The 13,204-nt window shown below is 40.8% G+C and overlaps 2 protein-coding genes across 3 annotated transcripts; both read left to right on the forward strand.

Annotated features, from left to right (window-relative positions):
• Window positions 1–4,194: 4,194 nt before the first annotated feature.
• LOC111334455 (potassium channel, subfamily K, member 16-like) lies at window positions 4,195–13,059 on the forward strand. 2 transcript variants are annotated; one of them, XM_022940191.2, is made up of 3 exons: window positions 4,195–4,677; window positions 6,375–6,745; window positions 12,375–13,059. In XM_022940191.2, exons 1-3 carry the CDS (start codon window positions 4,314–4,316, stop codon window positions 12,768–12,770), a joined length of 1,131 nt encoding a protein of 376 aa, XP_022795926.1. In that variant the 5' UTR covers window positions 4,195–4,313; the 3' UTR covers window positions 12,771–13,059. The 2 variants fall into 2 exon arrangements, with proteins under 2 accessions (XP_022795926.1, XP_022795927.1); XM_022940192.2 differs by having other exon boundaries at window positions 12,393–13,059.
• Window positions 8,751–11,852, forward strand: LOC148718670 (uncharacterized). Its single transcript, XM_088741767.1, has 2 exons — window positions 8,751–9,517; window positions 9,805–11,852. Exons 1-2 carry the CDS (start codon window positions 9,175–9,177, stop codon window positions 11,358–11,360), a joined length of 1,899 nt encoding a protein of 632 aa, XP_088597893.1. The 5' UTR covers window positions 8,751–9,174; the 3' UTR covers window positions 11,361–11,852.
• Window positions 13,060–13,204: the final 145 nt, after the last annotated feature.

The following is a 13,204-nucleotide window of genomic DNA, read 5'->3' on the forward strand; positions in this document are numbered from 1 at the left end:
AAATAAATTCCAAATACAAATTGAAATTATAATAAAACCATAAATGTGAAAAACTCTCTATATATGACTATGTACAAACTAGTCTAAAAGAAAAAAAAAATTTTATGTACACATACTTGGAATAAAAGTGTTCTTAAAACGATTTGTATGTGTACGGGGCATGGCATAAGCCCTGGACTGTCTTAGATTATATCTGTGTTCTCTCTTAGGAGGTAAGACAGGCACGAGTTTGTGATCCGGGCATGACGTGATAGACTCGAAAAGCTTGCTACACAGAGCCACGCGTCTTGGGTGCAAGGTTACTAAGTCGAACCTGGCCAAACATTCGAAATATGACGCATAAAGACAAATTATGGAGAGCGCTCTCTTTTGCACTCGTTCAATGTCGTCACTAAGATACTGTGGGAGCGCGTGATGGAAAACTGGCGCACAGTACTCTAAAACAGATCTTATCACGGCGCAATAAAAATTTATAATGTCGCTCAGTGGAACGTTGGCGCGCTTTAGAAGAACAATAAAATAAAGGCGCTTGTTCGCTTTCTTAATGCACTCTGAGATATGCTCGTTCCATTTTAAATCTGAGCTAATAGTGACTCCTAGGATTTTAACACTGTTTGATACTGATAGTTCCTTGCCATTAATCACAATTGGTGGAAAATTGTGAGTGTTCCTTTTAAAGTCAATGCGCATCTCCTTGCGTTTATCCGCGTTCAGTTCCATCCTATTTTCGATCGACCACGCCTCAACAGCGGAAACTGCGCTTTGTACATCACTGGTCAAACCTCGCGGTATCGTTTGGGCGATAGTCGTGTCGTCTACGCACTTCCAAGTGAGCGCGTCGACCTCAAGATCGTTGATCATTAATAAGAACAACCAGGGACCAAGCTTGGTCACCTGGTTGTACCCCGGCGGGGACTGAGCCCCACTCTGACCTGCAGTCTGATGACAACCTGACACGTCGTTTCCTGTCTGACAGAAAATCCATCACCCAGACGCGAACCCACCGAGGCATGTCCAAGGCTTCGATCTTTCTGGCCAGCAAATTGTGATCAATAAGATCAAAAGCCTTACGATAGTCGAAAAATACCACTCTAACAGCTGCGCCTGTGGCGTCAGTGGCTTGCGACCAGTTATGTACCATGGAAATCAGAGCGTACAAGGTGGAGAATCTTGGAATACCGCCATATTGGTTTGGGTCTATGATCTGCAACACCGCTGGACTGACGTATCTGAGTACCACAAAATCTTCGGCAACCTTAGAGATAGCGGGCGTCAAGGAGATAGGACGCAGGTGCTTAGTAGCATCCACCACGGGTTTTTGCTTAGAGAGAGGCACCACGTCCGCAAGCTTCCAAGAGGCGGGAAGCCTTTGTTCTCTAAAGCTCGCGGTCAGTATAGATGTAATAGGCTGTGCAAGAATCACTGCATATTCCCTCAAAAGCCAATTACCGATGTGGTCAGGTCCAACTGCCTTCCTCGGGTTTAGATTGGTTAGAGCGTGTAGGACATAAAATTCCGTAATTAAAGGCATATCGGAGTCCTCCACTACAGTAGGGACAACGTATAAGGGTTGGTAATGCTTCATGGGTTCTAATAACACAGCGTTGATGGCGTTAGCTAGTTCAACGTCACTTAGGCGATCAAAACTGTCCCCGAGCTGAAGGTTGGAAAGGAGACTTTCAGAAGATGACGCAGGATTCATACCGGCGATTCGTTTAACTGCGCTCCACCACTGCAAGGGCTTGATGTTCTTTAAATTATTCACTTGCATAGTATTTACTGCGAAGTGACTTACGCGTGCGGTTTACGTCATTTCGATATCGCCGGTATTGATCCATGTCTCCATTGTGGAAGGCGTGTTGACGGAGCTTAATGAGGTTCTTGAACCGCTCAGTAACCCACCGGGGGTCATTCAGGTGAAGTCTGACATGTATAACCGGCATTGAGTGGTCGAGACCAATTCTGATGAAATCCGTAAACAGCGCCAATTTAGCCTCGCAGTTGGATGCTTCGCTAGCCACTGACCAGTCGATAGACGCGAGGAAACGCCCAAGCTCGGACGTGCGACTGGCCCGAGTGTCCCGCTTGGAAAGGGTTCTTCTACTTGGGCCTTCCCTTGGAGCACGAGTTGTTGGGTGCACGAAGACGACATTGTGATCCGATAAACCAAACGGCGGTAAAATCTGAACGGAATTTATATCGTACAAATCTGGTTGGTTGGTGAAGACCAAGTCCAGTATCTGATCACCCCTAGTGGGCTTGTTGACCAATTGCCGCAGTCCGAATTGTGCAGCTAAACGATTCAACTTTAGCCGATTGAAATCGCCGCAGAGTAGAATCCCGCAACCTGGGAATTCACCCTCAACAGTAGTCAAGGATGCTGATAGATAGTCCAACAAAGCAGTGTCTCTGGCGCTGTCGTTAAAGAACGGATGGTATATCGTGGCCGTGATGACGCAGGGTGTCCCGCACGGGAGTCTTTTTGGTCTTAACCACACCCAAAGAACTTCGTACTCAGGGTCATGTAAGTGATCAAGAGATCTATACCTGATCGAGTCCACTAATTAGAGCCCATATTTCTGACATATTTCTAATTACATCTTTTTTTTATTGAAACATATCTTCCGTTGTTTTCGCAAAAAGCACCTAGGCTTAGCGAGGAGGGTTAAAATATTGCAAATTTTAATTCAATTTATTCAGGTTCATACACAAGCAGACACACAAAGAATACACACAAATTGCAATGACAATGAGTTAACTTATAAAGCTATAGCTAGAGATATATTTTTTAAACAATCAAATAAAGCCTCTGAAAGGCTATTAGTACTAATAATAAAACTTTATGCTTCGCAAAAAAAACTGAGCACAGTTGACATCATAAATTACAGACTCAACAACGAACTATGTAGAAAAAATTTAGTTTCCTTAAATTGCATAGCGGCTCGATGACCGTGTTTCACCTAAAATATTAAAATATCAGCAGCCGAGGTAAGAAGGACATCACACTGAGCAGCATCACATTCTTAAAAAAAAAAAAAAAAAAAAGAACTCCAGAGGAGATAGGAGATAATTATTCTAAACGGTTCTTGTCACACAACGCACTTCTCTGTACTCCCTACTGAAGTTATGAGAGTAAGGAATTTATTCAGTTCCAGTTCTTACTCGGAATCCTGATTTTTAAGCATCCATTTTAGTCACGACCCTTTTAAAAGACTTTAGATCTTTTGAGTGAATATGAAAAGTGCCTTGAACAAATGTAACAGCTAATATCGTGGCATGTCGCGCATAGATACATAGTGGGACGAGCTAGGAGGGAAGGAGCCTCAGTGCTAGTAAGAAGAAAGTGTTGCAGATAAGTTGACCAAACACTGACCGAACCGGGTGATGGGTGAGCCTTCTAGCTGCTGCAATCGGGATCATGAAGCTCGAGATCTAGTCTGGTCCGTTCTTGGAGTTTTCGAGTCGCGTTCCCAGGCAAGAAATTTACTTACTTGCACAGTTTAATTTCTTACCGGAAAACTGTCCGGAAAACTTGACAAATAACCGGCTGTTGACTGTAATAAAATGCAATCCTCGTCCACAACTGTTGAACAATCCCCCTCCACCTCATTTTCAATTTTGGCGACGAGAAAAATGGACGGAGTGATTGAAAAATCAACCAAAAAGGAGGGCGAGGTGTCTCAGAAAATCCTGGCCATGGCAAGGATTATGTTGGTTACTTTCACGATGTTCTCCTTTCACTAATGAAACTTACACTCTTTGGCGTTTTAGTTTTTTTTTACCTTGGAGCAATATTTCCGTCACGTCGAAACTTTTATCCCGACGTTTCGGCTATACGGGCCTAAGAAATTGATTCAAAAATTGCTAAACAAAATGTTAACCACAGAATTTAATCTAAATTAGTTACTTAGGCGTTGGCAAGGTTCATAAAGGGCTATGATTTGTATCAGACAGAAATTAACACACAAAAAAAATTTCGAACGTCAGATAATGACTCAGTTATTTCAGTGTACACTCTAGAAGTTTCCTTTCTGGTAGAAATTAAAATACCTTCGCAATCGTCGCTGTTTGTGTTGAAGTTGTTTTTCCTGACGAATTAGATACTGAAAAATATGTCTTGGTGAAAACACACGGACTTGACTATCCAATCAAAGCAATAATCAAAACAATCGCAGTCGACGATAAATAATTGAACAGAATAACACAGTGAAGCCTTCGCGTTTTTGAAGCTGGATAACAAAGCATCAAGACCAAGTCTTCAGCGTATCTGGCAAGGAAAAAATCATATTGGACGGACCTTTTACATCTCAGTTATGGAGCTAACACCAACTCAACGAAAAAACTTGGTCCCTTTAGTTCTGTTTTTGGCCAATTTAGTTTATCTTTACCTGGGGGGGCTCATCTTTGAATCTATAGAGTACGAACCGAAAACAAAATACACAACCACAGACGATGCGAGCTTGTTTTTGCAAACTTTGAAGGAAACATCACTCGGGAAGAGAATGCTACCGCCGGATTTTGACAGTAACAAAGTTGTTAAAGGCTTACAAAAAGACTCATTGAGGAATCTCAACGATAGATTTGAGAAAATTCGAGACGAAAGGATTATTGCTTCTAGACCGCGCTGGAGTTTTTCGAATTCGCTCTTCTTCGCTACAACTGTAGTCACCACAATCGGTAAGGCTTACCTCATAATTTTATTTCAACTGCTTAGTTATTTTCGCGGACGCAACTTAATTGCTCAAGAAACATTTCTTTAGGGCAAGCAAGAAAACATTCCGATGGTAGCAACTTGATCTCCGTTGATTTTAATTTTCTTTCTGAGTAAAACTAATTTTATTGACATTAGAGTATTTCAAGCAAGTGCTGCCGTTAAGTAATTAAGGTTGACGCTAACATGCAAATATCTCTCTTCTCGCACAAAATCGAAGATACAACCTCAATGTGATGATAAAAACTAACACTTCAAAATGAGAGAAATAATTTACCCGTGTTGTCAGTCATGGCCGGATGAATAAAAATTAAACACCTCTTGAGATATTTAGAAATCTCCTCAACAACTCTGCAGGACTCTTTACATGATTAAAAATATTTCCCTCGAAAATTTGTTTTTTAAACTTCCCTACAACTTGCGTGGTTCTCGACAATAACTATGTCAGTAACGAAAAAGTATATATCCTCAAAATTAGTTTTGCTCGTAAGGCTCATTAACATTTAATCGACATCCTGCTTTAGCATCATTTTTATCGATTTTATCCACAAATAAGATATTTTCTATAATAAAGCCAATGTTATCATACTGATAACAGAATAGCCCATTTGTTCTGGAGAGTTTTCGTGCTGGCCACAAGGCACGCACTTCCTCCCGCAGGAACCCTTCGCTTAAGCACGCAAGGCAATTATAAAATAAGGGTTTTGAAGGTTGGAAGCTTGGACTCGCGATCAAGTGGATTGGGTTCGAGTCTTTTCTTGGCATGCAAGGCACTTAACCATCCATCCCTTTTTTTTATCCAGAATTACAGGGAGAATACCAGGTATTTTTTTAGAAAACACGACGAATTGCCGAGAATAACCTACCCGGTGGACCGGCCACCCATCCAAGAGAAGTAAAAATATTCCTAGTCGCTTAAAGTTATGATAAGCGGGCGTCCACGTACGTCACGATATTCTAACTAAATAAAAGTTTTGCGTCGTGTCAGACTACATACAATTTGAAAGTGGGGACAAAATACACAGTTCGATGAGGTAGAAAAACATAAAAGAGGCACTAATAACCCGAGCAGGAACAAGGATGGCTTATGATGGAGAAGATTAAAAACGAATTCTGAACAACAATCTTAAGAAAAAAAACTTTCGGCTAAATTTTTGAGGTGCCAGTCGACATTAACCTTGTAACCAGATCCACCGTACAACTGTAATAACAAATGAATAAAGGGTAAAAGTTTCTAAAGAAACTTTGGTGTTGCGTCGGTGAGGGTAACAAGGTAATTTGGTTTAATCAACTAAGTTGAAATTGTAAATTGGCCACCGTAAAGAGTTAAAAAGCTGACTTTCGAGCTTTAGCCCTAACGCTCGAAACGATAGCTTTTTAACTCGTTACGGTGGCCAATTTACAATTTCAACTTAGTTGATTGAACCAAACTGTAACAACAACAGCTTGGCCGTGAAATGCCTGGGTACGAGACTAAGTCGACATGTGCAATTATTCAAAAAGTAATTTGTACCAATAGCTTGCCGAGCTGATAGTTAACATTTAGTGGACGCCTAAAATGAGTTATGGCACAGAAAAAGCAGCTGTGCCAAGGGGTTTCAAGACCCCCCTTCGAATCGTCCGCTAATGAGGTTCTTTTATTGTACCCGTAACTTTGTTTTAGGCTATGGTAACCTGGCCCCCACCTCATTGGGCGGTCGCATGTTCTGTATTGTGTACGCTCTCATTGGAATACCGCTGACCCTAATGCTGTTAGCCGTGGTGGGAAATCACATCGTACACTATCTAAACAACGCATGTGCCTGGCTAGTAAACCGCATTCGTGCATACCATAGTAACTATGAGTTCGAGTCTGCAGATACACAGATCAACGCACCTGTCTGGATTGCACTACCAATCATTTTCGTATTTTTAGCGATCATGTCTTCGATGTATTGCGCTCTGGAGGGATGGGACTTTGGAACGGCGCTGTATTTCATTTTCATTACGTTTACGACCATTGGATTTGGAGATATTGTGCCTCGATCCCAAGCGGTAAGTATCCCCTAATTGGTTCCGATTAGAGGGCCTGTCACGCAAGCCGATTTCACGCTAACTTGTCATGCAATGTCTGTCGTGACAGAGTACAAATCTGAGGAAAATTTGGCTGGCGTAGCGCACCACCTCAAGTTCTCGTTGCATTAAGCTCTACATGTAAATTTTCAAATTTGTTTTACATTTCTGTATCATTGTAATAGCATTATTAGTATTATTGCAATGTTATTATTACCATAGTTATTTAATTATAGTTACTATTATTATTATTATTATTAATATTATCATCGTGTTTATCATCATCATTGTCATCATTATTATTCTGAGAAAACTCTTTTGCCAGTCCGTTGCTGATACATCTAATACGATTTTTCTTTTCCATCTTTCTTCACCTAACCTACATCTGTTTTAAAATAAAACAATTTTTATGCACCGATCAATTCGAAGTTTAAACATCCCCCCCCCCCGGGCAACCCACGGGCATTTAACCGTTGTTCGCGCTCGGGGGTTAGGGAATTTGAACATTTCCTGAGTAGGGTGAGGTATTTGAACCAGAAGTGTCAAGTCTTTCAAGCGTGACACATGTGTTTGAATGGAGATAAAAAGGTAAAGAGTATGCTTTCGCGAGAGAATGGATTAGAAAGACAATTTTCACGTCGTAAAATAATGCTTACAAGAGAAAAACCTTCGGCAGCAGGACCAAAAAGTGATACGTGACTTTGCTAAATTTTACAACATTCGTGGATCATCAAAGAATCGTTCAATATTGGGTAGGCCATTTGAACACAATTTTAGCCTGGGGGGGAGGGGGCAGGAATTTGAACGGGTCAATCTTCAAAAGTTTAAATGCCCGGGGGGCTACCTTGCGGGAGACGTTGAAGCTTCGAATTGATTGAAACATAACGTTCATTTTCGGAGGTCTTTCTCTTCGTTTTCCTTTTGTACGTTATCGATATCTTATCAAGCTTTACGCCACTAACATACTGTCTACGTCCTCTCCTACTTGGATGCAAAGCATTTTTCATATGATCCTGTTCCAGGCTTTCATTGAGTAAAATAAAGCGCGATAGTAAACGGCGGGGAGTACTGGAGGAAAGATAATCGAGAGAGGCTTGGGTCGAGTCGCCTAATGAAAACCTTCCCCCGTGCTCACTCTGCTGCTATTATCGTACCGCTTACTATTTCGCTCCATTTTATGAACTGAACGCCTGATTAAAGTTGAAAGCATACTGATCAGGACTGTTTTCAATACTTGAGGTAGTTCTGGATATCTAATTGATAACATGTTTGTACCGTGTTTATCTCTCTCCTTTCACTGCCCTGTCCAATAGTTTTACTCACTTTCCATCTCGTAAGCTTTCTACCATGAAATGAAAGTCCATCAATCAAAGCCATCACTTGGACAATTCACCAACACCTACCATTACTTGTTCTATTAGCTATCACACCACAGTAACTTACAGCATAATGACACCGTAGTGTCGCTGATGCAATATGTGATTATAACATTTCAAAACTGGCACTAACTTTACCACTTAACTATCTCTTCTTAGAAAAAGCAGGAGCGTTTCTTACAGTGGACCAGGTATAAGCGTGGTTCGCCACACGCTCACTCTTCATGTGCACAACCCCTGAGCACGTAGCCTCCCAACACGATCGAAATGTTCTTCCCTATGCGATGATATCCATGCTTTGGATGTTTTCCATATTACATGCACTCTAAATGAATTTCCTTTTTAACACGCGCACAAAGTATTCTATCAAAGGGTCCTTGCTATAGACCACTTTCATAAATGGCTGCCGGATTAATATTCTTTTGTTTAAATTTAATTTAGCCCTAATGGCCTCGTTCTCCAGTACAAAATTCAAAAGAATACATTATCTCAAGCGCATCACAAGCACAAAAGCACAAAAGAATACATTATCTCAAGCGAGGCCAGAAGGGCTAATTTAAATTTAAACAAAAGAATATCTATACGGCAGCCATTTATGAAAGTGGTCTATTTGCTTTCTGAGGCAGGCGGGGGTAAACCTGAAATTTGCTCCAAAACTGAGTTTTTTGTTTTCCTCGGAATTTGCAGCTTTGGGTATTAAACTTTGCTATGGAAAAATAATTTTCCACTTATTTTCACTATTTTTGCCTTTTTGAGCGATTTTAAAATTCCCGCTCTGACTAATGGCGTGGTTACCATGGCAACGAGAAGAGCATTTTTTAATTTTTCAGTTGTTTATAACGTGTTTTTCTGGCAACCAAGCTCCAAACGGGCAGGATTTATCGAGAGATACTTCATTTAGTCTTATCTGAAGGGTTTTCTAGGGTCAAAACCATTATGGGATAGATTTAGAGGCAGTTTTGGTCGACTGTGACACTCAGTGTACTCGGAGCAATCAAAGGAAAAGTTATAATCAAAGGAGAAGTTATATCGAAAATGGTCGGAGAGAAAAGTAGATCTGTCTACAGGAAGAAAAGAAAGAGATATTTTTCTGGAAGGCGAAAACAGAAAGAAGAGTCTGAAGAAACAGCTCCTGATGTTTACGAAATCGCCGCCTCAACTCCGAGCACTTCGCGGGATGAAAATCAGCTCTCCGACTCGGACTCTAAAGAAACCGTTGGTTCCTCAAGAAAGAAAATGAAATATGCCGACGAGGAGCTTCTTTTAGACAGCACTGATGAAGAGTATACCTTCAATACCGAGGAAAGCGAGGAATATAGATTAATAAATGTGAAAAATTTATCCACGGCCCTCTCTAAGGCACACGTGTGTGAGAAAGGTGAGAAATTTTTTGAAATCTATGTCTTTCTCTGTTCTCGATTATGACGTATTTCCCATATCATTTCGACCCTTAGTTCCAGTTTCCCCTGCTAAATATGCTGATTTATCTATTAAATCTTGGATTGGTTAAGAGAAAGATTTTGAGGTATATATTGTGCATATAAACTGTAAACAAAAAATTATGGGGAAAAACCACAGTATGTGTATTTCTGACTTGAGGTCTGTACTTTGCTTATAATAAAATTGCCCGATTTATGTTACAATTTTCACTTGATTTGTCTTTAGGCACCTTAACTCTTGAGGAAGATAAAAGTGCAAGAGCAGGGCTGATGTCACAGTTTTCCCTTCAGTGCAGTTCCTGTGAGGAATCCAGTCCGCTTCCAACATCCAGTGGTGTGACCCAGCGAGGGAAATCCTATGACATTAACCGCCGAGTTGTCTACCATGCTATAGAGAGTGGCTGTGGTTATGAAGGCCTTGCCACATTCTGTGGTATAATGAACATGCCTTGCCTTTCTAAGCCTGCCTACTACAAACAAGTGGACAACATCCTGGAAGCTCTTGAGGATGAAGCAAAGGATGACATGAGAAAAGCTGGAGAGAGACTTCGGCAGCAGATTTTGGAAGAAAACCCAGAAAAAGATCTGGATGATACTCTGGATGCTGTTGTAAGTTTTGATGGCATTTGGGCCAAACGAGGGTTTACCTCATTAACTGGAGTGGTTTTTGTCATTTCAGTGGACACTGGTGAAGTTTTGGACTACCATGTCCTTTCAAAGGCATGTCAGAAATGTGCTTTAAATAAAGCAAAATGTGTAAATGAGGAAGAATTTGAGGAGTGGTTGTTGGAACATGAGTGTGACATAAACTTTGCTGGTAGCTCACCAGCAATGGAGTGTGAAGGAGCTGTAGTCTTGTGGGAAAGGTCATTGGAACGTCACAACCTGAGGTACAGATGGATGGTGAGCGATGGTGATAGCAAGGCCTTTAATTCTGTGGAAAATATTTATGGTGAAATCAAAGTTGAGAAATTAGACTGCGTGGGACATGTCCAAAAAAGGATGGGCAAACATCTGTTGAACCTGAAGGCTAGAACTAAAGGGAAACTAGCTGATGGCAAACCTATTGGTGGTATAGGGAGACTGTCTGACACAAGAATAAAGAAGTTCCAGAAAGATTATGGACTTGCAATTCGGCAAAATACCATCAGGAAATCCAATCCAGGAAGAAGGGAGGTGGAGGTTGCAGTTTATGGAATGAAAAAAAACATTATTGCAATACTCCATCACAATGTTGAGTCAAATGACCCAGCCAAACAGCATCGATTTTGTCCACCAGGGGAATCCTCTTGGTGTAAATGGAAGCAAGACAAAGCAACAGGAACATCTACATACAGTAGTGGTAACTGTTTGCCAGATGTCTTTCTTGATGTCTTGAAACCCACTTTTATGACTCTAAGTGACTCGAAATTGCTAGAGAGGTGTGTGTTGGGAACAACACAAAATCCCAATGAGTGTGTTAACTCAATGGTGTGGGTACGGTGTCCTAAACATAAACACCATGGTGCAAAAGTAATTCGGTGTGCTGCAGCATCAGCAGTCTGCCACTACCATAATGGAGCTTCTAGTAGGCTAAAAATCATGGAGAGGCTTTGTATCCCTGGTGGTGTTTGTACAAGAGTGGCAACACATGCAAAAGACAGTAAAAGATTGGCTAAGTCCGATTTGCAGGTTATGCAGAAGGAAAAGAGACGGCGTCAAGGGGAGCGACTTCTGAGGACTCGTCGAGAGGAAGCCCTTCGAGAAGCTGAAGGAGTTACTTATGAACCAGGATGTTTTTAAATTACTTTTAGATACTCCTGTGGACAAAATATGGACACTTGGGCCACTATAGTGGTTACATATTGTAAAAAATTAAGTTTGATTGCTATCTGTAAGTTTAAAGGCCATTTTATCATTACGCAATAATTTTGTCTTCTAGAAAAGATATCTTGACAACAATTTATCCAATTGATCTGAAATTTTCAGCATTTGTTCCTTTTAATAAGTTTTGTGTTATAAGCAGAGCAATTTTCCATATGATGTATGTACTTAAAGTTATGAAGTGAAACACCCCTCTGATTTTCCATGTCAAATTTAATTGATCATCATTTAAAATGTTTTCAACATATTAGAAATCCCTCTGCTTATAACAGTAAGCAACATGTCTTCTTTGAATTGATACTAAAAACGTTATTTTTCATTAATTCCAGAAGGAGTTATCTTTTCTTAAGTAACCCCTGGTAGAACCCAGCAGGGAGCTCAATTAAATGAGTGGTATCCTATTACAATTGACATGTTGAGTCTAAAATATTTTTTTTCATGATCTTCAAGTCATAAGCTTTCCAGGGATATATAGTTTGCCTAAGTTTTGAAGTAAGTCCTAGCTGTGAAAAATGAGTGAAAAATGGGCATTTTTTCAGGTTTACCCCCGCCTAGAGATGAAGCTCACTGGGCCAACTTCTTTTGTATTAATTCTCTTAGTCGTCACCATCTGAGGAATAAAAAAGAGTAACGCTGAATACTTCTCTGCACTTGCACCTGCACGTGCTCAAGCAGGAGCACATCACAAGCACATCACGTGCATCTGCATGTTCATGTGACATACCTGTCATTAATGTTGTTCATAAAATCGTGTCACGATTTCTCTCTTACATTCCTTTTGTTTGACACTGAGGAAAGAAGAAAGCTTAGTTAGTTCAGTTCTGTTTGTTTGCTTGTCTTGTCACGTAAGTAGTCAGTTTAGTGTAAAAAATGGCATGTGCATGACGGTAATTGCATGATTTTGTTTTCTTCTCTCCTCAACGTCCCGAACAGCTTGCATTGATATTTCAGGGTATCTGGATCAACCTGATGCTCCTCTACATCGGATTGTCGATCGTCTCCATAACCATCAACCTCTGCGCGCAGAGCCTCATGGCTCAGCTGAAAAAGACTGGTCTCCACACGAAGATCCTACAACTCTTCTCAGCGCAAGGGGACTCGGCCGAGAGCAACAACGCTCGTACGCAACAGAGAGAAACCGCTAGTAAGGATGATCGCAAATCCAGTAGGAGAAGAGGGAAAAACAGAGAGAGGATAGCAATGTCAGATCTCGAGGCTCGGTCCGATGGCGATAGGTCTGTTCCTGACTTTGAAGATGAGAAACATTCTACAAGGCTGAAGATAAATCGAGAGGTCGATAGCAAACATTACGGAACCCTGCAAGAGTAGAAAATTCGGGATTTGTTCCACAAAGCTTACAGGCTGGAAAATGTCACTGTCTAGCGAGAAATGAAAAGAAAACAATAATAGAAATTTAATTCTAGCACATCACAAGTGCAACTGAAAGTAGTCATTTACTGTATTACGACTACTATTGCCGCATAAGGAACAACAGAGCAAACAATTATGATCAGAGAAAAAAAATTGAGTTTGTAAGCATACTTAGCATGCGGTTGGATCGATACAAATAAACAAGGCTTTAGCCATTTGGTAACTAAATGGAGCAGATCAATCTCAATTTTTGTTTGATGACACTAATTTCAGTTTTATTGAGTCTGTGAGATGCGCAGTGCAGAGGGAGTGGAAAAATGGGATCAGCAGCACTGCCGCAAAAACTTGAACTAACATTGAACAGGCAGTAATGCCTTACTACAATGAGTGGC

The sequence above is a fragment of the Stylophora pistillata genome, chromosome 12, assembly GCF_964205215.1.
Source record: "Stylophora pistillata chromosome 12, jaStyPist1.2, whole genome shotgun sequence".
Taxonomy (NCBI): domain Eukaryota; kingdom Metazoa; phylum Cnidaria; class Anthozoa; order Scleractinia; family Pocilloporidae; genus Stylophora; species Stylophora pistillata.